This window comes from Hyla sarda, chromosome 8 (genome assembly GCF_029499605.1).
Source record: "Hyla sarda isolate aHylSar1 chromosome 8, aHylSar1.hap1, whole genome shotgun sequence".
NCBI classification, from domain to species: Eukaryota; Metazoa; Chordata; class Amphibia; order Anura; family Hylidae; genus Hyla; species Hyla sarda.
Window position 1 is genome coordinate 17,165,112 of NC_079196.1, and position 25,230 is coordinate 17,190,341.

Sequence of the window (25,230 nt, forward strand, 5' to 3'; positions counted from 1 at the left end):
ATATATATATATATATATATATATATATATATTATGGGAAACCATTTGCAATGTTGCAACTACAACTGGGAAGTGTAGTTTTGCAACAGCTGGAGGCAGCAACACTTCGCCAAGAGACATGTAAAAAACATTTTTTTTATCATACTATCGCTAGTACAAGAGAAGACAGAAGGTAACACCCAGACGCTGCCCGATCAAAACTTTTCATAAGTCGATTTGACTTATCAAAAGTTTTAATTTTTTTGGTGACAGTGCCCCCCATTTAAAAAGTATTTGTAAGCCATAAATCGCTGTGCATTTACCTCTCCCTAAACAATGCAGTAGGTGCAGATGAAACACAGTGGCTTTCATTATTTTTTTTCTGGCTACAAAAAGAACAAGAACAAATTACCAGAATAAAAATAAAAAATAAAAAAAAAATCTACAAACCCAATGTAACACTCTTACAAAAACTCAGTCGGACTGCAGTTTGGATTATTGTGGGGGGGCGCAGGGGGTTAGCAAAACCTATTAAATAAAATGTAATTAATGTAATAACACTAAAAGCCGATTTAAGGGGTTAAATTAAAAGGCCGGGAGGGGGTGGGGAGGTGATTGAATGGATAAACGTATTCTACCCATCGAGAAGGTTGTCGATCATCTGTGCTTTATGCCAACGCCCATGCGGTACGCCGATTCCGTGCTGCACGGGGTGGCGAGGACAATGCCGCGTGCAACCTTAAATCAGTTGTGGGCCCGAAGTAGACACCAACTCTCGCTCCTGTGGGGCAGCATTAGGAATCTGGGCTCTGCTGATGGGACGTAGAAGAGGTATACAGCTTCTCAGCTTCCTCCAGCTCCTTCCGCATCAGATCCAGCTCGCCCTGTTCCACGAGCTCAAAGTCCTCCCCATCGGCCCCGGGGGGCTCCACAGTTTCAGGAGGTGAAAGGTCCAGGTTGGATAAAGGGGCTGAAGGGCTCTGAACTGCTGCAGTGATGGCACTGCTGCTGCCGCCCGCTTCCTGGCTCAGGGTGCGGCTCTCACCTTCCTGATTGGGGGGCTGACCCTTTCCATTGAAGTGCGTGTTGACAAAATGGAGGGGAGAGGTCAGCGTGGGCAACAGCTCCTCTGGATTTAGGGCGAGTTGTTCTGCTGGTAAAAGTGGCATCTCAGATGGTGGTGAAGGCTTCTCCTCCTCGTCACGATGCCTCAGCCACAACGGGGACTGATCTCTGGGGTCTGCAGGAGGGGGGTCTTCAGAGACGGCAACTGGCTGGTCCAAATCTAAGAACAGGAGAGGTAAGGGAATTATCCCGGAGTCAGAACTGACATAGATTTCTAGAAACATTTTTAAGATTGACGGAGGGAAAGCGACTAAGCATGTCCCCAGCAACATTGTAACAGATGAAGATAAGACATAGGGAAGGATCACACGTATGCGCTGCGGGAAATCCGCCAGGCAACAGGAAATCCCCTGTCCATTTTGCCAAGAACAGACAAATAGGGCTACCCAGCCGCAGTCCTGTGTGTGCAGTAAGGTTTGGAAGCAGGCCCACCCATCAGTCATGTTGGTCGTACTGGGCCCCCCTCCAAACCATACTGCACACACAGGATTGCAGCTGGGTAGCCCTATGTGTCTGCTCAGCGTATCTGCCGCTGCCTAACGGATTTCCCGCAGCACGTAGTGCGTACTGCATGTGACCCTACCCTTAAAGGGTAACTCTCATTAAAACTTATTTTTGCTATTGCGCTCCTTATGGTAAATAAAAAATATTTCTAATATACTTTGTTTAAAAAAAAAATGAAGTTTTCTATGTTTTATTTGTGCTTAAAAAAGCTGAAGAGCACATTTTCCCCATCTCATACACAGACTTAGAACCGAAGTCCAAACACAGAAAGTGGAGCCTGGAGTGCTGAGGGGGGGGGGGGGGGGGGGAGGGGTGTCCAGCCTCATCTAATCATGGCTCCTCTCACACTTAAAGGGTGACATCATGACCACAGTGCTCTCTGCTGACATCTCTGTCCATTTTAGGAACTTTCCAGGGTAAAAGGAAATCCCCATAGCAAACATATGCTGCTCTGGACAGTTCATAAAATGGACAGAGATGTCAGCAGAGAGCACTGTGCTCGTGATGTCAGCAGACAGTTCTGTGTTTCAAAAAGAAAACTATTTCTGCGCAGTATTCAGCAGCTAATAAGTACAGGAAGGATTAAGATTTTTTTTAATAGAAGTAATTTACAAATCTGTTTAACTTTCTGGCACCAGTTGATTTAAAAAAATAAATAAAATAAAATAAGGTTTTTCACCGGAGTACCCCTTTAACTGCCATATGCTGTTGGTTGGATATCCCCCCCCCCCCCCCAGCACTCCAGGCTGCACTTCCTGTGTTTGGACTTCGGTCCTAAGTCTGTGTATAAGATGGGGGAAAATGTGCTCTTGAGCTTTGTTAAGCACAAATAAAACATAGAAAACTTCATTTAGTTTTTTTTTTACCATAAGGAGAGTAAAAGCAAAAATTAGTTTTAATGAGAGTGCCCATTTAAAGGCGCCATCCGCCATGACAGATTTTATTTTATTTATTTCTTCACTGCATGTGCAATAAAAAAATAAAAATAAAATAAATAAAATTAAGCAAGTTTGCATATAATCGTGATTTTAAAATCTACAGTAGCTGTGGTGTAACATATTAGTGACGCACCCTCTGACACATCGGTCAGCTGCGGCGTGGTAGCCCTGGATACTGAGAATCCTCCGCTCTCCAGGATTGAAGCTTCTTCATCCGATAGTTCAGAGTCAGTAATAGACAGGGCCAAGGCGGTGAGTCTCACGTCCATCTTCAAGAGAACATAAAGAGTTAAAAGGGGTAATCCAGGAAAAAACTTTATATATATATATATATATATATATATATATATATATATATATATATATATATCAACTGGCTCCAGAAAGTTAAACAGATTTGTAAATTACTTCTATTAAAAAATCTTAATCCTTTCAATACTTATGAACTGCTGAAGTTGAGTTGTTCTTTTCTGTCTAAGTGCTCTCTGATGACACGTGTCTCGAGAGCTGTCCAGAGTAGAAGCAAATTCCCATAGCAAACCTCTTCTACTCTGTGCAGTTCCTGAGACAAGCAGAGATGTTTCCAGACAGAAAACAACAACTCAACTTCAGGAGCTTATAATTATTGGAAGGATTAAGATTTTTTAATAGAAGTAATTTACAAATTTGTTTAACTTTCTGGAGCCAGTTGATCTAAAAAAAAAAATAAAAAATGTTTTCCTGGAATACCCCTTTAATTGTCTGAGCTCCTATCCTGAATGGAGTCTGACTGTACAATAGTTTACCTTATTCACATTATCTAAGGAGAATTCCATGTAGTGCTCCCTGTTATCAGCCAGGAGAGGCAGATTAAAGAGTTTGTCTAACAGGACTCCTGGCTATACAAGGGTAAGAATTACTGTAAAGAGTGCACACCACAAGATCAATATTCATATATATAACAAATTTTATTAGGTATCACATAAAGAATACAGAAAAGACAAAAAGGGCTAAAATCTCTTAAAAAGCTCTACATCGAGCAACCTCTACAACCTGGGAGAGGGGCCATGAACCCCCTTCTCACCAAAGTCCCGCCCCTCTGTAATAAAATATAATGGCTCAAGTGGTGATGCTAACTGAAAAGAATGATACACATGCAACATTAATCTCTCCACCAAATCATATAAGCAAAACACCAAATGATGTAAATATCCCTGAGGAAGTCACAAACGGTGACGGAACGCGTGGGGCTTAGGGCTCCCGTCCCGCCATTCACTATTTCGGCTCCTTTGTTCTGTGGTCGCTATGCACTGGTGATATGAATTTATTATTAATTTCTCTTTGCACTTTGCGTATTTACATCATTTGGTGTTTTGCTTATATGATTTGGTGGAGAGATTAATGTTGCATGTGTATCATTCTTTTCAGTTAGCACCACCACTTGAGCCATTATATCTTATTACAGAGGGGCGGGACTTTGGTGAGAAGGGGGTTCATGGCCCCTCTCCCAGGTTGTAGAGGTTGCTCGATGTAGAGCTTTTTAAGTGATTTTAGCCCTTTTTGTCTTTTCTGTATTCTTTATGTGATACCTAATAAAACTTGTTATATATATGAATATTGATCTTGTGGTGTGCACTCTTTACAGTAATTCTTACCCTTGTATAGCAAGTTTTTTGCTTACTGAGCAGTAGCACCCATGTTATGATTTGGTGAGCCCCCCTCTTTTTGCACTACTTTTAGCAGGACTCCTACACATCCTTGCCCCACATCATATTTACATTTTTTGAACAGGTTTCTGCGGATATTCCAGTTTTCCTGCAGTTTGCAGGAAGACCTCAGTTCTAATTTTCAAATACCAGATCTATTCGAGAATAGGGGCAACACTGAACGAGATTTAAGGGGTTACCTAGGAAAAGAAAACCAGATCATTTCTTCCAAAAATAGCGCCACCTCTGTCACTTGTATGTGGTATTACAACTTGGTTCCATTCGCTTCAATGAAACTGAGCTGCAGTTCCATACACAACCTGAGGACAGGTGAGATGATGCTGTTGTTTAAGGAAATCGGCTCTGCTTTTTTAATCCTAGGTAACCCTTTAACTTAAAGGGGTACTCTGCTGCTCAGCGTTTGGAACAAACTGTTCCGAACGCTGAAGCCGGGAGCATGTGATGTCATAGTCCCCGCCCCCTCCATGACGTTCCGCCCCGCCCCCTCAATGCAAGTCTATGGGAGGGGGCGTGACAGCAGTCACGCCGCCTCCCATAGACTTGCATTGAGGGGGCGGGGTGTGACGTCATAGCCCCCCTCATGAGGTCACCCCCTCAAGCACCCGGCACCGGCTCCAGCTTTCAGAATGGCAGCGGAGTACCCCTTTAAAGTGGATCTCCAGCATTCATATTCAAAAATTCATATCGTGCTCGGGCTGGAAAAAAAAAAACACCCTATACTTACCCAGCCCTTGTCCCCTGGAGCTCCTGTTTAGCTTTGTCCGATCCTCCGATCTCTTCCTGCTTTCGAGATGAGCGCTCATTGCAGGACCTGCCAGGTCGGCCAATCACTGGTCAAGAGCAGTGTCCAGTCTCAGTCGCAGGTCCGGAAAGGAGTGCTCTGGACCTGGACAGAGCTGAACAAGGGAAGAAGGGGACAAGTGGGGGACTGGGGCTAGGTAAGTATAGGTTATATTTGCTATTCGTTTTCTGGCCTTGGCAGGACATGAGTTTTTGCAAAATGCCAAATTAACCCTTTAAATTAAGAGCTGTTCTGTAAGGGTGGCTTCCCGCTTGAATCGTCCCGGAGCGTTCATGCATTACACAGACAACCATTCAGTTCAATAACCCCCATATACTGCTGCAGTTGTCCTGCCAGAAGCAGCTGAGAGAAGCCGGAACCGACTTCTTTTAAAAATGGTCGCCCACCAGCCAGGACAATGTCCACCCACCTCAGGAGAGAAGCCAGACAGCTCAATCTCGCTCTCGCTGTCTGTATCTGCTGTAACTTCTTGGCCTTCTTCCGGCTCCTTCTTGGTTTGTCTTACTGTAAGGATGAAAAACGCCCGAAAACATTTAAAGAGAACTTCAAATGATGTCGCTAGAAAGGCTGTTATTACAATGAGATTATAGGGTGTTTTTGGTGCATAGATAAATAGGGACTTTTCCTTAGCACAAACCAATCTAGAGGAAGAGCGGTGCAGTTGCCCATAGCAACCAATCAGATCGCTTCTTTCATTTTTCACAGGACTGTTTGAAAATTAAAGAAGCAATCTGGTTGCTATGGGCAACTGCACCGCTCTTCCTCTACAGGTTTAACCCCCTTAATGACCAAGGACTTATTTTTACATCCTTGGGCGGCTCCCGCGATATAACATGGGGTAACGCGGTTACCTCGTGATATATCGGGTCGGTCCCGGCACGTAAGTGATGCCGGAACCCGGGGCTAATAGCGGGCAGCAGATATGGGAGCTATAACACTGCAAAAAAAAAAAAATTTGATTTAACCCCTTCCCTAATAAAAGTCCAAATCACCCCCCTTTTCCCATAAAAACAAAAAACAAAAAACATGTAAATAAAAATAAATATAAACATATGTGGTATCACCGCGTGCATAAATGTCAAAACTATAAAAATATATCATTAATTAAACCGCACGGTCAATGGCGTACGCACAAAAAAATCCCAAAGTCCGAAATAACTTATTTTTGGTCACTTTTGATATCATGAAAAAATGAATAAAAAGCGATCAAAAAGTCCGATCAATACAAAAATGGTACCGCTAAAAATTTTAGATCACGGCGCAAAAATGAGTTCTCATACCGCCCCATACGCGGAAAAATGTAAAAGTTATAGGGGTCAGAAGATGACAATTTTAAAAGTATTAATTTTCCTGCATGAAGTTATGATTTTTTTCAGAAGTGCGACAAAATCAAACCTATATAAGTAGGGTATCATTTTAACCGTATGGACCTACAGAATAATGATAAGGTTTCAGTTTTACCGAAAAATGTACTGCGTAGAAACGGAAGCCCCCAAAAATTACAAAATTGAGGGTTTTTTTCAATTTCGTCGCACAATGATTTTTTTTTCCGTTTCGCCATAGATTTTTGGGTAAAATTACTGATGTAATTACAAAGTAGAATTGGTGGCGCAAAAAATAAGCCATCATATGGATTTGTAGGTGCAAAATTGAAAGGCCTATGATTTTTTTTAAAGGTGAGGAGGAAATAACGAAAGTGCAAAAAGGAAAAACCCATGGTCCTTAAGGGGTTAAAGGGGTAATTTAAATCAACTGATGCCAGAAAGTTAAACAGATTTGTAAATTACTTCCAGTACTTTTTAGCTGCTGTATACTATACTTTTTGGATTTCTTTTCTGTCACGACCACAGCGCTCTCTGCTGACATCTCTGTCCATGTCAGGAACTGTCCAGAGCAGGAGAGGTTTGCTATGGGGAATCGTTCCTGCTCTGAACAGTTCTTGACATGGACAGAGGTGTCAGCAGAGAGCACTAAAATCCAAAAAGAAAAGAATTTCCTCTGTAGTATACAGCCGCTAATAAGTACTGGAAGGATTAAGAATGATTTAATAGAAGTAATTTACAAAATTTGTCTAACTTTCTGGCAACAGTTGATTTAAAAAAAAATAAAAATAAAAAAAAAATAATAAAGTTTTCCACCAGAGTACCCCTTTAAATCTCTCCCTATATGTAAAGGTGGTAATGTGATTGTTGATAAGGCTTGATTTCATTATATTTTGTGTATTTTTTCATCTTTTATTACTAATCTGAATAGGTCACAAGGGCCCTGTGATCTATCGGTAACAATACATTTCTATAATACATTTTTATCATTTCCTTATTGTGTTTCTAAATCCTAAAAATGATGACATGAAGAATACTGATCCTTGATTAAAGGGGTATTCCAGGTACTTATGAGCTGCTCAAGTTAAGTGCTGTCTAAGTGCTCCCTGATGACACGTGTCTCGGGAACCACCCAGTTTAGAAGAGGTTTGCTATGGGGATTTGCTTCTAAACTGGGCGGTTCCCGAGACAGGTGTCATCAGAGAGCACTTAGACAGAAAAGAACAACCTTAACTTCAGAAGCTCATAAGTACTGAAAGGATTAAGATTTTTTAATAGAAATCATTTACAAATCTGTTTAACTTTCTGGAGCCAGTGGATATATATATATATATATATATATATATATATATATATATAAAATAAAGTTTTTTCCTGGATAACCCCTTTAACTGATACTTTATTTGAAGGCCGAGTAGACTTCATCTCTGTCATGTTCCTCATTCCTGAACAATGTCCGCAATGTGGCCGGGGATGAGCATTATCCTGCTTAGAGAGGCTGCTGCCATTAGGGCAGTGGTGCCCAAACTGTGGCCCTCCAGCTGTTGCAAAACTACAAATCCCAGCATGCCCGGACAGCCAACCGCATAGTGCATATGCAAAATACATTTTTTCTAGGCCAATTTTTAGGCTGACAAGAGCCGTTGCCCCTTCTGCACACCCATCGTGCTCTTACACAGCACGTCTCTACGCTCCCAACTTACTCTTATGGGAACTTTCTGGCACCAGTTGATTAACCTGTTAAGGACCCAGGGCGTACCTGCGGGTCATAGCGGGTCGGGCCCGGCCTCTAACAACGGCCGGGACCCGTGGCTAATAGCGCGCGGCATTGATCGCGCTGCCGCGCGCTATTAACCCTTTAGACGCGGCGTTCAAAGTTGAACGCCGCGTCTAAAATGAAAGTGAAACCATGCCGGTTAGCTCAGGGAGCTGTTTGGGATAGCCACGGTGAAATCGCGGCATCCAGGACAGCGGGAGGGCCCCTACCTGCCTACTCGCTGTCCGATCACCGAATGACTGCTCAGTGCCTGAGATCCAGACATGAGCAGTCAAGCGGCAGAATCATCGATCACTGGTTTCTTATGAGAAACCAGTGATCAATGATGAAGATCAGTGTGTGCAGTGTTATAGGTCCCTATGGGATAACAATGATTAATGTAATAGATCAGTGTGTGCAGTGTTATAGGTCCCTATGGGATAACAATGATCAGTATGTGCAGTGTTATAGGTCCCTATGGGATAACAATGATCAGTATAAGAGATCAGTGTGTGCAGTGTTATAGGTCCCTATGGGATAACAATGATCAATGTAATAGATCAGTGTGTGCAGTGTTATAGGTCCCTATGGGATAACAATGATCAGTATAAGAGATCAGTGTGTGCAGTATTATAGGTCCCTATGGGATAACAATGATCAGTATAAGAGATCAGTGTGTGCAGTGTTATAGGTCCCTATGGGATAACAATGATCAATGTAATAGATCAGTGTGTGCAGTGTTATAGGTCCCTATGGGATAACAATGATTAATGTAATAGATCAGTGTGTGCAGTGTTATAGGTCCCTATGGGATAACAATGATCAGTATGTGCAGTGTTATAGGTCCCTATGGGATAACAATGATCAGTATAAGAGATCAGTGTGTGCAGTGTTATAGGTCCCTATGGGATAACAATGATCAATGTAATAGATCAGTGTGTGCAGTGTTATAGGTCCCTATGGGATAACAATGATCAGTATAAGAGATCAGTGTGTGCAGTGTTATAGGTCCCTATGGGATAACAATGATCAGTATAAGAGATCAGTGTGTGCAGTGTTATAGGTCCCTATGGGATAACAATGATCAATGTAATAGATCAGTGTGTGCAGTGTTATAGGTCCCTATGGGACTGCAAAAAAAAAAGTGGAAAAAAAAAAAGTGAATGAATATCATTTAACCCCATCCCCTATTAAAAGTTTGAATCACCCCCCTTTTCCCATAAAAAAAAACAAAACTGTGTAAATAAAAATAAACATATATGGTATTGCCGCGTGCGGAAATGTCCGAATTATAAAAATATATCATTAATTAAAGCACACAGTCGATGGCGTACGCGCAAAAAAATTCCAAAGTCCAAAATAGTGCATTTTTGGTCACTTTTTATATCATGAAAAAATGAAAAAAAAAAAGTCAATAAGATCAATAAATCCTATCAATGCAAAAATGGTACCGCTAAAAACTTCAGATCACGGCACAAAAAATGAGCCCTCATACCGCCCTGTACGCGGAAAAATAAATAAGTTATAGGGGTCAGAAGATGACAATTTTAAACGTATAAATTTTCCTGCATGTAGTTATGATTTTTTCCAGAAGTGCGACAAAATCAAACCTATATAAGTAGGGGATCATTTTAACCGTATGGACCTACAGAATAAAAAGAAGGTGTCATTTTTACAGAAAAATGTACTGTGCAGAAACGGAAGCCCCCAAAAGTTACAACATGGCGTTTTTTTTCCAATTTTGTCTCACATTGATTTTTTTCCGTTTCACCGTAGATGTTTGGGCAAAATGACTGACGTCATTACAAAGTAGAATTGGTGGCGCAAAAAATAAGCAATCATATGGATTTTTAGGTGAAAGATTGAAAGAGTTATGATTTTTTAACGGCAAGGAGGAAAAACGAAAATGCAAAAACGTAAAAACCCCGGGTCCTTAAGGGGTTAAAAAAAATAAAAAATTCCAGTGGAGTTCCCCTTTAATAGTGCACTCCTAGTGTTTTATGTACCTCTTTATGCCTCTGATTTTATAAAAAATAAAATTTCCCCCTCATGTCAGATTCCTTCAGGGCAGTATTTTCCAACTAGGATGCCTCCAGCTGTTGCAAAACTACAACTCCCAGCATGCCCGGACTTCCATCGGCTGTCCGGGCGTGCTGGGAGTTGTAGTTTAGCAACAACTGGAGGCACCCTGGATGGGAAACACTGCTTCAAATTAGAAGTGGCATGTTCTTAGGACTCAGGATGTTCTTAGAACTTTGACATGTTCTTTGGACTTAGGATGCCTCCAGCTGTTGCTAAACTGTCTTCTTTCCATAGTGCATTTGCAAAATAAATGTTTTCTAGGCCAGTTTTTAGGCTGACAAGAGCCCTTCTGCACACCCATCGTGCTCTTACACAGCACGTCTCTACGCTCCCAACTTACTCTTATGAGAACGTGGCAGATCCTCTCCCTTCATGCTGTAGTCTAGCTTCATAAGGACGGGTTCTAGAGCGGTGTACATCTTCTGGATGAGTTCTCGATACACGACCAGCGGCCACAGCAGAACACTGAGTACTGTAATAAAAGGGAAAGGCAGAGCGGCAGTCATTTGTGCGTCTCTTGGCGGGGCAAACAAATGTCTCTTAGCCTCTAGCGGAGTTCTTACGTATTATGTAGGAAATCATAATGCCGGGAACGTAATGTCCAACCACAGCCAGCACTGCGCAGCATGAACAAACCATCGCACAGAACTGAAGAGAGAGAAGAGAAAATGAATAAACCCTGAGCCCTCTATGTAGGGCTGGGAGAAAAATCCTATAGAGCAGTGGTCTTCAACCTGCGCACCTCCAGATGTTGCAAAACTACAACTCCCAGCATGCCCGGACAGCCATTGACCCTATACTGATGCTCTATATCAAGGGTGTTCAACCTTCAGCCCTCCAGCTGTTGCAAAACTACAATTCCCAGCATGCCCGGACAGCCGTTGACCCTATACTGATGCTCTATATCAAGGGTGTTCAACCTGCAGCCCTCCAGCTGTTGCAAAACTACAATTCCCAGCATGCCCGGACAGCCGTTGACCCTATACTGATGCTCTATATCAAGGGTGTTCAACCTTCAGCCCTCCAGCTGTTGCAAAACTACAATTCCCAGCATGCCCGGACAGCCGTTGACCCTATACTGATGCTCTATATCAAGGGTGTTCAACCTTCAGCCCTCCAGCTGTTGCAAAACTACAATTCCCAGCATGCCCGGACAGCCGTTGACCCTATACTGATGCTCTATATCAAGGGTGTTCAACCTTCAGCCCTCCAGCTGTTGCAAAACTACAATTCCCAGCATGCCCGGACAGCCGTTGACCCTATACTGATGCTCTATATCAAGGGTGTTCAACCTGCAGCCCTCCAGCTGTTGCAAAACTACAATTCCCAGCATGCCCGGACAGCCGTTGACCCTATACTGATGCTCTATATCAAGGGTGTTCAACCTTCAGCCCTCCAGCTGTTGCAAAACTACAATTCCCAGCATGCCCGGACAGCCGTTGACCCTATACTGATGCTCTATATCAAGGGTGTTCAACCTTTAGCCCTCCAGATGTTGCAAAACTACAATTCCCAGCATGCCCGGACAGCCGTTGGCCCTATACTGATGTTCTATATCAAGGGTGTTCAACCTTCAGCCCTCCAGCTGTTGCAAAACTACAATTCCCAGCATGCCCGGACAGCCGTTGGCTGTCCGGGCATGCTGGGAGTTGTAGTTTTGCAACATCTGGAGGTCCGCAGGTTGAAGACTTGTCATCCAATAAGACCTATAGTTTATACAGGAACAGTCAATAACCAAAACCAACTCATAGAAAGAAAAGAATCCCAAAGTAGGCAGACGAATCTTATTAGAGACTTTCCCCTATCCAATTGTTCTGAGATAAGCGGCGCCTCTCCATATCTCAGTATGAATGTTTGGGCAACAGCAGCTTTCTAGGGATATTCCCATTGCAAAAAAAAATTAGACTTATATGGAAGGAGTAATGTATAGGCCTGGCCATCTCCTGCATTATAATATCAAAATACAGTGATCCCTCAACCTACAATGGCCTCAACATACAATAGTTTCAACATACAATGGTCTTTTCTGGACCATTGTAAGTTGAAACCAGATCCAACATACAATGCTACGGACAGTCTAGATCTGTGAAACGTGTTAATGATGGAAGAACTGACCAATCAGAATGTGCATTCACTGGTAAAACACCTGTATTACTGAAGTGTATGCACTGACTGGTGTCTGGTAGCGCCCCCTACAGTACAGGGAGGTATTACATGTTCTGTACTACACTTTACCTATATTACTGAAGTGTATGCACTGACTGGTGTCTGGTAGCGCCCCCTACAGTACAGGGAGGTAGTACATGTTCTGTACTACTCTTTACCTGTATTACTGAAGTGTATGTACTGACTGGTGTCTGGTAGCGCCCCCTACAGTACAGGGAGGTATTACATGTTCTGTACTCTTTACCTGTATTACTGAAGTGCATGCACTGACTGGTGTCTGGTAGCGCCCCCTACAGTACAGGGAGGTATTACATGTTCTGTACTCTTTACCTGTATTACTGAAGTGCATGCACTGACTGGTGTCTGGTAGCGCCCCCTACAGTACAGGGAGGTATTACATGTTCTGTACTACTCTTTACCTGTATTACTGAAGTGTATGCACTGACTGGTGTCTGGTAGCGCCCCCTACAGTACAGGGAGGTATTACATGTTCTGTACTCTTTACCTGTATTACTAAAGTGTATGCACTGACTGGTGTCTGATAGCGCCCCCTACAGTACAAGGAGGTATTACATGTGCTGTACTCTTTACCTGTATTACTGAAGTGTATGCACTGACTGGTGTCTGGTAGCGCCCCCTACAGTACAGGGAGGTATTACATGTTCTGTACTCTTTACCTGTATTACTGAAGTGTATGCACTGACTGGTGTCTGATAGCGCCTCCTACTGTCCAGAGAGGTATTACATGTTCTGTACACTTTACCTGTACCAGGGTTACCTGCTCCTTTGGACACCATGTTACTTTTTTAGGACATTGCATGTACTGTACAGAAGCTCCTGTCCTCTACATAGACCAGTGTTTCCCAAGCCAAAAAACTAACTTAGGCCTGTTTTTTTAGGGGTTAAATGGGTACTCAGGTCGAAAAAATTTTTTTTAAATCAACTGGTGCCGGAAAGTTAAAACAGATTTGTAAATGTCTTCTATTAAAAAAATCTTTACCCTTCCAGTACTTTTTACGGCTGTATACTACATAGAAAATTCTTTTCTTTTTGAATTTTTTTTTTGTCCTGTCCACAGTGCTCTCTGCTGACACCTGATGCCCGTATCAGGAACTGTCCAGAGCAGGAGAAAATCCTCATAGCAAACCTATGCTACTCTAGACAGTTCCTGACACGGACAGAGGTGTCAGCAGAGAGCACTGTGGACAAGACAAAAAAAAATTCAAAAAGAAAAGAATTTCCTCTGTAGCAAACAGCTGCTAAAAAAGTACTGGAAGGGTAAAGATTTTTAATAGAAGTAATTTACAAATCTGTTTAACTTTCTGGCACCAGTTGATTTAAAAAAAATTATTTCCACCGGAGTACCCCTTTAACCCCTTAAGGACCAAGGACGTACCGGTACGTCCTTGGTCCTGCTCTTCTGATATAACGCGGGGTTACACAGTAACCCCGCGTCATATCATGGCGGGCCCGGCGTCATAGTGAAGCCGGGACCCGCCTCTAATAGCGCGCAGCGCCGATCGCGGCGCCGCGCGCTATTAACCCTTTAGCCGCGCGCTCAAAGCTGAGCCGCGCGGCTAAAAGTGAAAGTGAAAGTTCCCGGCTAGCTCAGTCGGGCTGTTCGGGATAGCCGCGGCTAATCGCGGCATCCCGAACAGCTGACAGGACAGCGGGAGGGCCCCTACCTGCCTCCTCGCTGTCCGATCGCCGAATGACTGCTCAGTGCCTGAGATCCAGGCATGAGCAGTCATCCGGCAGAATCGTTGATCACTGGTTTCTTATGAGAAACCAGTGATCAACATAGAAGATCAGTGTGTGCAGTGTTATAGGTCCCTATGGGATAACAATGATCAGTATAAGAGATCAGTGTGTGCAGTGTTATAGGTCCCTATGGGACCTATAACACTGCAAAAAAAAAGTGAAAAAAAAAAGTGAATAAAGATCATTTAACTCCTCCCCTATTAAAAGTTTGAATCACCCCCCTTTTCCAATAAAAAAAAAAACACAGTGTAAATAAAAATAAAAATAAACATATGTGGTATCACCGCGTGCGGAAATGTCCGAATTATAAAAATATATCATTAATTAAACCGCTCGGTCAATGGCGTGCGCGCAAAAAAATTCCAAAGTCCAAAATAGTGCATTTTTGGTCACTTTTTATATGATTTAAAAATTAATAAAAAGTGATCAATAAGTCCTATCAATGCAAAAATGGTACCGTTAAAAACTTCAGATCACGGCGCAAAAAATGAGCCCTCATACCGCCCCATACACGGAAAAATAAAAAAGTTATAGGGGTCAGAAGATGACAATTTTAAACGTATTAATTTTCCTGCATGTAGTTATGATTTTTTCCAGAAGTCCGACAAAATCAAACCTATATAAGTAGGGTATCATTTTAATCGTATGGACCTACAGAATACATATCAGGTGTCATTTTTACCGAAAAATGTACTACATAGAAACGGAAGCCCCCAAAAGTTACAAAACAGCGTTTTTTTTTTCAATTTTGTCGCACAATGATTTTTTTTCCCGCTTCACCATAGATTTTTGGGCGAAATGACTGACGTCATTACAAAGTAGAATTGGTGGCGCAAAAAATAAGCCATCATATGGATTTTTAGGTGTAAATTTGAAAGAGTTATGATTTTTTAAAGGCAAGGAGCAAAAAACGAAAATACAAAAACGGAAAAACCTCCGGTCCTTAAGGGGTTAATGTAAAGTTATGACCATAGCAAGCAGTGTAGAGTATGTCAGCTGACACAGTGCTGTACATTGCACTGAGCTTATGTATCTATGGCGCTATTGTTGCGTTGTATCTGCCCCCTGTTCGCACCTTCTCTCCTCTTCACTCACCTTTCCTGGGTTTTGCTTCTTGTAGAGCAGAAGCTCCTGGACGTATTGCTGCGAGGTGAACCAGGTCTCGGCCAGACAGTGACACAGCTCCGGGAGGCTCAGCAGGCGGTGATGACCGCTCCCTCCGACCGAAGCCTCACTACAGACGCAGAATAAAAACGGAATTTACATCGCAGATCATATTCCTATATCATATAACAGTATTTCCTTGGCAATATGCCTCCAGCTGTTGCAAAACTACAACTCCCAGCATGCTGGGAGTTGTAATTTTGCAACAGCTGGAGGCACGCTATTTGGAAAACACTTTTGTAAATAACATTTTTGTGCAGTTTGGCGTCACCAGTGGGACACCTTTCATAATAAAAACATTAGACTGTGATAAAAAAATAAAAAATAAATAAAGACTATTTAGCAGAAGAGTTGATTACCGCTCCCTCCGACCGTAGCCTCGCTACAGACGCAGAATAAAAACGTAATTTACATCTCAGATTAAATTCCTATATTACAGATCAGTGTTGCCCAACTGCTGTCCCTCCTGCTGTTGTAAAACTACAACCCCCAGCATGCCAGGACAAGCAAAGGCTGTCCGGGCATGCTGGGGGTTGTAGTTTTGCAACAGCTGAAGGCACATTGTTTGGGAAGCACTGCTATAGGGTAAATAACATAAGACTTATGTGCAGCTTGGCGCCACCTAAGGGTCACCGTTCCCACGCAAAACATCAGACTGCAATAAAATAAAAATTACTTAAGTTTGAGGGTTAGTCATATGTCACTGTTTATATCTAGTGCCCCTAAATTTATGTATTATTCTATAGGTTACACATCCACACCTTTCATCGGGTGTAGGATGCCATTGTGGTACTTGTAGTCTGCTGCAGGCATCTCCCATTGTATGCATTTTATGCTGGGGATCACCCTTAGCAACGGACCACAATAATATCCAATTCCCTTCTGAGCCGAAGCCCAGATGGAACTAGTTCCCAATTCTAGGGACCCCCCCTTAAAATATAACTTTTATTTTTTATATTCTTAAAGAGCCTTTATATACCCTTGGTGCTCATATATACAGTGATATTATAATTAAAATTCCACACACGTGCACCCCCCCCCCCGACGTTTCGCTGGAAGGAACCAGCTTTATCAAGGGTTTGTGTTACACCGACCCTTGACAAAGCTGGTTCCTTCCAGCGAAACGTCAGGGGGGGTGCACGTGTGTGGAATTTTAATAGCATAGGGACAGACCACAATAGGGAGAGCTTATTGCAACTTACTCTGAATCAATATAAAAGGGCACAGAATCTAATTTGGTCACAATACTGATGAATGAATGGCCAATCAGTACTGCAATATTCCCCCCAAGAGTGGATACAATCACCACCTAATCTTGGTTCTGGTCCCTATGTAGTTTTAATTACAATATCACTGTATATATGAGCACCAAGGGTATATAAAGGATCTTTACCAATATAAAAAAAAGTTATATGTTAAGGGAGGTCCCTAGAATTGGGAACTAGTCCTATCTGGGCTTCGGCTCGGAAGGGAATGGAATATTATTGAAAACCCTGGGAAACCCTTGGGGAATTTGGATATAGCAACGGACCACAAGCGCAGGATCTGCTCCCCCAGCATAAATGCACAACTGCATTTGGGGTTGAGCATTTCCTGCCATTTGAAACCATGTATTTTTCTTGTTGTTCAAATCTTATACTTAGAGGTGTATAAACCCCAAATCTACTGGGCCTTAATCACTATTATAGGCAGCATTTAGGTGCACCTGTGAGGCCGGCAACACATCAGCCTACTTGGGTGGGGCTCATAGCCTTCCTCCCTCCTACCACTGTATGTGCGCTTATGATACACCAAGAAAAAAGTGTATGTAGATCAAAATATATCAAATCATGTCAAATTCAGCGCCCCCGGAAGAAGCCTTCAGTGGTGAAACGTCGGGTGACGGAGGTCTGGTGTTTCTCTTTACTTGGTCCACTTGGTAATTCTTCTTTGTACACTTTGTTATCAGTTGGCTCCTTGCTTTTGGTATTTTACTTATTGTTCTTTTGCAACCAGTAGTTTACACTTGTTGATTTGATACTGCTTTGGGTTTTTTACTCTTCCCAAGCTCACTTTATGTTATATTCGGGCCTTCTTATGTGGTTCCTCTCTTCGTACACATTTTTCTATATAGCCATATCGCATTAGTGAAGCCCTATGGGGGAGATTCCTAAAAACTACCATAATTTCTGTTCCAGGGATATTATTCACACCTTTTTTTTTTTTTCTCCTCAAATTTTCAAAGGTCTTTTGTGCTGCTTTGAAAATATGTGAATATTAATTTTTGTGACAATTTTTTTTTGTTGCAGCCATATTGCATTTTTTTTGCCCCATAATTGCAGAGTTTGGCGTCAAAATTTCCGATTTTTGCGCCAAATTTTACATCCCAGAATATTCTGCCGAAATATTCCATGGTTACTAGTGCCCAGACAAGCGATAACTGTATAAATAAAACATTTCTGAGCTTAAATGTGCAGTGATTAAGAAAAAAATAAATAAATAAATAAAAAAGAATATATATATATATATATATATATATATATATATACACACACATACACACACACCGTATTTTTCGCCGTATAAGACGCACTTTTTCTTCCCCAATACTGGGGGGAAAAATTTGGTGCGTCTTATATGGCGAATACACCCCTATCGCGGCGGTCCCTGCGGTCATCAACGGCCAGGACCCGCGGCTAATACAGGACATCACCGATCGCGATGATGTCCTGTATTAACCCTTCAGACGCGGCGATCAAAGCTGACCACCGCGTCTGAGGGGAAAGTGACACTAACCCGGCAGCACCGGGAGGGACCTTACCTGCCTCCTCGGTGTCTGCTCCGTGCCGGGATCCCATGCATGGCCGGCGCTCTCCTTCGACGTCATCACGTCGTCGTGCACGCCGTCCCGTCATCCAATGGGAGCGGCGTGCGTAGCGACGTGATGACTGCAACGGAAAGCGTGGATCCCGGGGAAGAAGACGTCCGGAGCGTCGGGGACGCCACAGGGACGCGGCAACAGCGATGGAGCGACATCCAGAGCAGCGGTGACGAGCGGTGACGGGTCCGGAGCGGCGGGGACAGGTGAGTATTACCTCCTATACCAGTGGTCTTCAACCTGCGGACCTCCAGATGTTGCAAAACTACAACTCCCAGCATGCCCGGACAGCCAACGGCTGTCCGGGCATGCTGGGAGTTGTAGTTTTGCAACATCTGGAGTTCCGCAGGTTGAAGACCACTGTTGGGTTCAGAATCTTTTTTTTCTAGATTTTGCACCTTTAAAATTGGGTGCGTCTCATATGCTGGTGCGTCCCATGGGGCAAAAAATACGGTATATATAAATAAAAATGTAATAACATATTTCAATAATAATAATTTTTTTATAATTACTTAAATAAACACCTTTTCCCCAAAAAACTAAGAAAAAAAACCAAAAACAATAAAATAACAACCATTTCTGAGATTTCTACACTCAAATCAATCAAAAAGCTGGTGTGAAATTTTTGATGTAAAATGGACTATATCATGTAAAGCAGACAATATACGTAGACACGCCCACTTTTACAAAACTGACGTGAACAGTGTAAACGGCGGCACAAAGCTCTTTGAAAATGTGGTCGATACTTTTTGCACAAATTTTGGCAAAAAATTCTTTGAGAATCTTCCCCTTTGAGCCTACACCAGACCTCCCTTTCTCTGTTTACATATTCATCAGGTTCTTTTTAAATAATTTTAGATGTATGTAATTTTTGCATTTATGTATTAAAGGGGTACTCCGGTGGAAAACTTTTATTTATTTATTTATTTATTTTTTTAAATCAACTGGTGCCAGAAAGTTAAACAGATTTGTAAATGACTTCTATTAAAAAAATCTTAATCCTTCCAGTACATATTAGCTGCTGAATACTACAGAGGAAATTATTTTCTTTTTGGAACACAGTGCTCTCTGCTGACATCATGAGCACAGAGGTCTCTGCTGACATCTCTGTCCATTTTAGGAACTGTCCAGAGCAGCATCTGTTTGCTATGGGGATTTTCTCCTACTCTGGACAGTTCTTAAAATGGACAGAGATGTCAGCAGAGAGCACTGTGCTCGTGATGTCAGAAGAGAGCTCTGTGGTCATGATGTCAGCAGAGAGCACTGTGTTCCAAAAAGAAAATAATTTCCTCTGTAGTATTCAGTAGAGATGAGCCAACTTACAGTAAATTCGATTCGTCACGAACTTCTCGGCTCGGCGGTTGCTGACTTTTCCTTCATAAATTAGTTCAGCTTTCCGGTGCTCCGGTGGGCTGGAAAAGGTGGATACAGTCCTAGGAGACTCTTTCCCAGGAATGTATCCACCTTTTCCAGCCCACCGGAGCACTTGAAGGCTAAACTAATTTACGCAGGATAAGTCATCAACTGCCGAGCCGAGAAGTTTGTGACGAATCGAATTTACTGTAAGTTCGCTCATCTCTAGTATTCAGCAGCTAATGGTACTGGAAGGATTAAGATTTTTTTAATAGAAGTCATTTACAAATCTGTTTAACTTTCTGGCACCAGTTGATTTAAAAAAAGAAAATGTTTTCCACCGGAGTACCCCTTTAATAAAATTTGACACGTTTTGATACATTTTGATCTACATACGCTTTTTTCTTGGTGTATCATTTTGACGATGGGGTAGGATCTCGTTAATATTTCTAGGGGGACTTTAGTGCATTGTACTGTATTTGTCCCCAGCCATACTGGAGGTAACTGGGAGGAGGCTGTGAGTTGGACCTAATGCCACTGTAATTGCCCACTGGCCCCTGGTATCGCCCATACGGCACAGGTAGGTTTAGCGTTAGGTCCCGTGCCACTTGAGAAACCTTGGCGTTGGTGTGCGGGCTCAGGTATGTCCTTCATATAAGGATATACTGGCTAATGTCTCAATTTTAACATAATTTTAAGGGTTAGTCATATGTTACTGCACCTAAAATTATGTATTATGCAATAAAATTAAACAAAACAAAAAGCTATTTGGCAGAAAAGGTAAGGCTGGCTGCTTTGGTGTCGGTGGTTTCAGGATATGACGTACCCCCCCCCCCTCTACCTTTCCAGGCTGGTGGGGAAATCATTGATTTATGTGCATCTACTTTCACACCAATCCCTACTGTCCTTTTCACAAATACTCCCAGTTCCCCCCACTTGTACAGCTGTCAATGTAGAGTCAGCCGGTGACCCTAAGGCTAGGTTCACGTCACGATTTAAAGGGATATTCCAGGAAAAAACTTTTTTTTTTTTCTATAAATATATATCAACTGGCTCCAGAAAGTTAAACAGATTTGTAAATTCCTTCTATTAAAAAATCTTAATCCTTCCAATAATTATCAGCTGCTGAAGTTGAGTTGTTGTTTTCTGTCTGGCAACAGTGCTCTCTGCTGACATCTCTGCCTGTCTCGGGAACTGCACCTAGTAGAAGAGGTTTGCTACGGGGATTTGTTTCTACTTTGGACAGTTCCCGAGACAGGTGTCATCAGAGAGCACTTAGACAGGAAGGAACAACTCAACTTCAGCAGCTAAAAAGCACTGAAAGGAATAAGATTTTTTAATAGAAGTAATTTACAAATCTGTTTAACTTTCTGGAGCCAGTTTATGTATAAAAAAAAAAAAAGCTTTTTCCTGGATAACCCCTTTAACCATCCGATTATCGGACCGTAAATTCGGACGAAATCGGATTGCAAAAAATCGTATGTAAACATTTCTTTGCTATCCGATTTAAAATCTTATCCAAAAATCGTACAGATGAAAAATTCCACCCGATTTTCCATAAAAATCTGATCCTCTTTTGAAAATGAATATGTATGCCAAGAGCAATAAAGTTTTATATATTTCAAGTGTATGTGTTTTGAAGTCTACTGCGCATGCGTACAAAAAGATCGTGTGCGATTAATCTGATAGAATCGATAGTCACATGATTCCATGCGATTTACATAGACATCAATAATAAATAAAAAATCGGACGCGATTTCGATCCGATTTTGAATCTGGATAAAAAATCCGATCTTAAATCGTGCAAAACCGGATGCGGATCAAAACTGATGTATTTGTTGTTTATCATTAATGAATGGAAGTCAATGGATACGACTTGGAGCGCAGATTTGTATGGATTTCAAAGTTAAAAATCGCGAGAAGAAGTAGGATGGTAAAATCGTGATTGTGAACGCACCTTCACATGTAACTCTAAGGTAGTGTTTCCCAACCAGGGTGCCTCCAGCTGTTGCAAAACTACAACTCCCAGCATGCCCGGACAGCCGTTGGCTGTCCGGGCATGCTGGGATTTGTAGTTTCGCAACAGCTGGAGGCACCCTGGTTGGGAAACACTGCTCTAAGGTCTGCCGGCTACAGACATGACTAGACAGGAGACATACGTTATATACCTCTCAGTGGATGGATCTCCCCGAGGCTGGACTGTTATAAAAAATAAAAATAAAAAAGAGAGAGAGAGAGAGAGAGAGAACAAGGGATTAATAAACAGAGAAAAGATTCTCATACCATACACATCTTCTGTAATAAGTTATATCAGAAAGTTGCAGAGACTTTAAAGGGGTACTCCACTGGAAAAAAAAAAAACTTTTTTAAAATCAACTGGTGCCAGAAAGTTAAACAGATTTGTAAATGACTTCTATATAAAAATCTTAATCCTTCCAGTACTTATTAGCTGCTGAATACTACAGAGGAAATGTATTTTCTTTTTGGAACACGGAACTCTCTGCTGACAACACGAGCACAGTGCTCTCTGCTGACATCTCTGTCCGTTTCAGGAACTGTCCAGAACAGCAGATGTTTGCTATGGGGATTTTCTCCTACTCTGCACAGTTCTTAAAATGGACAGAGATGTCAGCTGAGAGCACTGTGCTCGTGATGTCAGCAGAGAGCTCTGTGTTCCAAAAAGAAAAGGATTTCCTCTGTAGTATTCAGCAACTAATAAGTACTGGAAGGATTAAGATTTTTTTTTTTTAATAGAAACAATTTACAAATCTGTTTAACTTTCTGGCACCAGTTGATTTAAAAAGAAAAAAAAAAAACTGTTTTCCACTGGAGTACCCCTTTAACCCCTTAAGGATTCAGCCCATTTGGGCATTAAGGACTCAATTTTATTTTTACATTTCCGTTTTTTTCCTCCTCGCCTTCAAAAATTGCGGATGTCGGCCATGACCGGCAGGTCCCTGGCCGTATAGGACGCGAGCACCTCTCCGATGCTCGTGGTCGTACACAGGGCGTAAATGTATGTCCCGGTGTGCTCAGTACCTCCACACAAGGACGAACATTTATGTCCGTGGTCGTTAAGGGGTTAATGGAAGGAAAACCCCTTTAGTCGTCAGTACATCTCTGTATCATTGCCGTGCATTGTATTATGTAACCTTGTAGAACACGAGAGGGAGTTACCTCTGCAATGACGGAGCAGCCAGGGCTTCCAGCGCTCCACACCCAGCAGACACAGCAGAAAGAAGCTCAGCAAGAAAACAGGTCTCAGGGACAGGTAGGAGAACAACCTGCAAGGAAAGAAAATGAAGATGCATCAAGACCTAAAGTGTAAATGGATATAAGCCACATAGTAAACAAGTGCAGACACTTCATCCAGCTGGGGATCCTCAGTCATTGCCAAAACTGGTGGGTGACAACTAATATAACCATTACACGGCTCACCCAGCTTCCCCAGACTCCTAAACAGCAAATCTGCCTAGGTATCCAGTGATAATTTCCCTGCGTATCAGGACATGCTGGGAGTTGTAGTTCTGGAACAGCTGGAGAGTCACCGGTTAAAGAACACTGATCTAAAACAATAGACTCCAACCAAAGACTGGTGGGGTATAACCACAGGGTGGTAGGAATACTGATGTAAAGCAGTGTCTCCCAGCGGAAGTTGTAGTTTTGCAACAGCTGAAGGGAAACTGTATAGGAAACACTGCTCTAGATCAGTATTCATAAAGCAATAGTCTACAATCCACTGCTGTCCAGGCATGCTGGGAGTTGTAGTTTTGGAAGAGCTGTAGAGCCACCAGCTGAAAAACACTGATCTAAACAATAGTTTCCAACAAAAGGCTGTCAGGGTATACAAACAGGTAGCTAGAAATACTGATCTAAGATCCGGGCATGATGGCAGTTGTAGTTTTGGAACAGCTGGAGATCACTTGTACATGCAGCTTCTATGGGACCCCTGAGAACAGGTCGTTCTGATCACCCACTTTTGTTAAAGGAGTACTGTAGTGCATGACAACTTATTCAAAGGAGCTAAGTGTCTGATTACGGGAAGTCCGACCACTGGGACCCCCCCCCCCCCCCCCGTGATCTCCTGCACGGCACCCCGGCTCTCCCCAAGAGTGGAACAAGTCGACCCCTGCACAAAGCGACAGTTGATATGCCCCCTCCATGTATCTCTATGGGAGAGCTGGAGATAGCCGCACACTGTATCTTCTGCTCTCCCATAGAGATACATAGAGGCCAGACAGTGCTTTGTGCGGGGGGCCACTTGTTCCGCTCATAGGGAGCCCCCAGGTTCAGTGCATTGTGGGGGGTCCCAGTGGTCGGGGACCCCCACGCGATCAGATACTTATACCCCTTTTTTTTCAATAAGGGATAAGGTGTCATGCACTGCAGTACTTCAAGTGCTGCCCCTATAAAAAATAAAAAAAAAACACATGAACTTTGACTAAACAATTTAAAGAGACACCAAACCTGAAATCTATCCCCGATCCCTATGCACTTGAATATAATTTCATGTCCCATTACCGGGCATTTCACACTTACCAAAATGTCCCATGAAGAGCGGCGGCGGTCAGCAGACTAGGCAATGGCCGCTCCCACACCAGAAGCCGCTGTCCGGCCATTAGCAGTGGCCCCCACTCACTGAGCTGCTGCTGCAGACTGGCCTCCAGGGACCTCATGTCCTCCTCTGAGGCTTGGGACAAATCCCCCGAAGACCACGCTGCCACCTCTTCTCGGGCTGCCATCTTCTTGGGCTCAGCGGCGCCGCTCATGGTGAGCCGTGAATCAGACTTTGCTTTCTAGCACTTTCTATGTATCCACAGAACTGACACACAGCCAAGTCTCCGATACCACACGGCCCCCCAAGTCTCTCCGCAACATTCCCCTTGTGCTGTCCCCTCTCTGCAGATTCCACCAACCAAAGAGTCAGACGTCTCCTTCTGCCGGCACCAGGCTCCTTCTACATCCCGGCACCAGTCTCAGCCAAGTGACTTTTCCTCCGATGCTGTATTCTATCTACAACATCTCTGACCGCCCCGTCTGAGCCCAACCTACAAGATAATCACGACACCGATCAGCCTCAGGACAACTGTGAAGGCCTAAAGTCACCTGCTATATAGTAACCAGTGATCCCCAAATCACTGCCTCTTGTTATGCCTGATGCCTGTGCTTACCCTACACCTGCCCTGACCTAATACCTCTGCCTGCCCTGACACCTGCTCATATCCCCCTCAGTGCTGCCTGCTCTGCCTGTATACCCCCCTCAGTGCTGCCTGCTCTGCATGTATACCCCCCTCAGTGCTGCCTGCTCTGCCTGTATACCCCCCTCAGTGCTGCCTGCTCTGGCTGTATACCCCTTGTGCTGCCTGCTCTGGCTGTATACCCCTTGTGCTGCCTGCTCTGGCTGTATACCCCTTGTGCTGCCTGCTCTGGCTGTATACCCCTTGTGCTGCCTGCTCTGGCTGTATACCCCTTGTGCTGCCTGCTCTGGCTGTATACCCCTTGTGCTGCCTGCTCTGGCTATATACTCCCCAGCACCCCCTTCTCTATACCCCACAGCCCTTCCTTGCCCCCTCCCTTACCTCCCCACAGCCCCTGCGCTTATACCCCCTGCCCCCGGCCTCGGCGCTGTAGTTGCCCCCAGTGACAGCTCCCAGGTGTGCGGTTTCCTCTCAGCCGGGATGTTGTTGTTGTTATGATTCTGCGCGGAAGTGACGT

General features: G+C 43.2%; 1 protein-coding gene across 2 annotated transcripts; it reads right to left on the reverse strand.

Moving 5' to 3' along the window:
• RETREG2 (reticulophagy regulator family member 2) lies at window positions 1–25,230 on the reverse strand. Of its 2 annotated transcripts, XM_056536792.1 has the most exons (10): window positions 25,120–25,230; window positions 24,055–24,563; window positions 22,693–22,799; window positions 21,684–21,714; window positions 15,237–15,375; window positions 10,778–10,862; window positions 10,555–10,686; window positions 5,464–5,558; window positions 2,680–2,815; window positions 1–1,264 (listed from the first exon to the last, which is right to left on the reverse strand). In XM_056536792.1, the coding sequence occupies exons 2-10, from the start codon at window positions 24,282–24,284 to the stop codon at window positions 774–776; spliced, it is 1,446 nt and encodes a 481-aa protein (XP_056392767.1). In that variant the 5' UTR covers window positions 24,285–24,563; window positions 25,120–25,230; the 3' UTR covers window positions 1–773. The 2 variants fall into 2 exon arrangements, with proteins under 2 accessions (XP_056392767.1, XP_056392766.1); XM_056536791.1 differs by lacking the exon at window positions 25,120–25,230 and having other exon boundaries at window positions 24,055–25,005.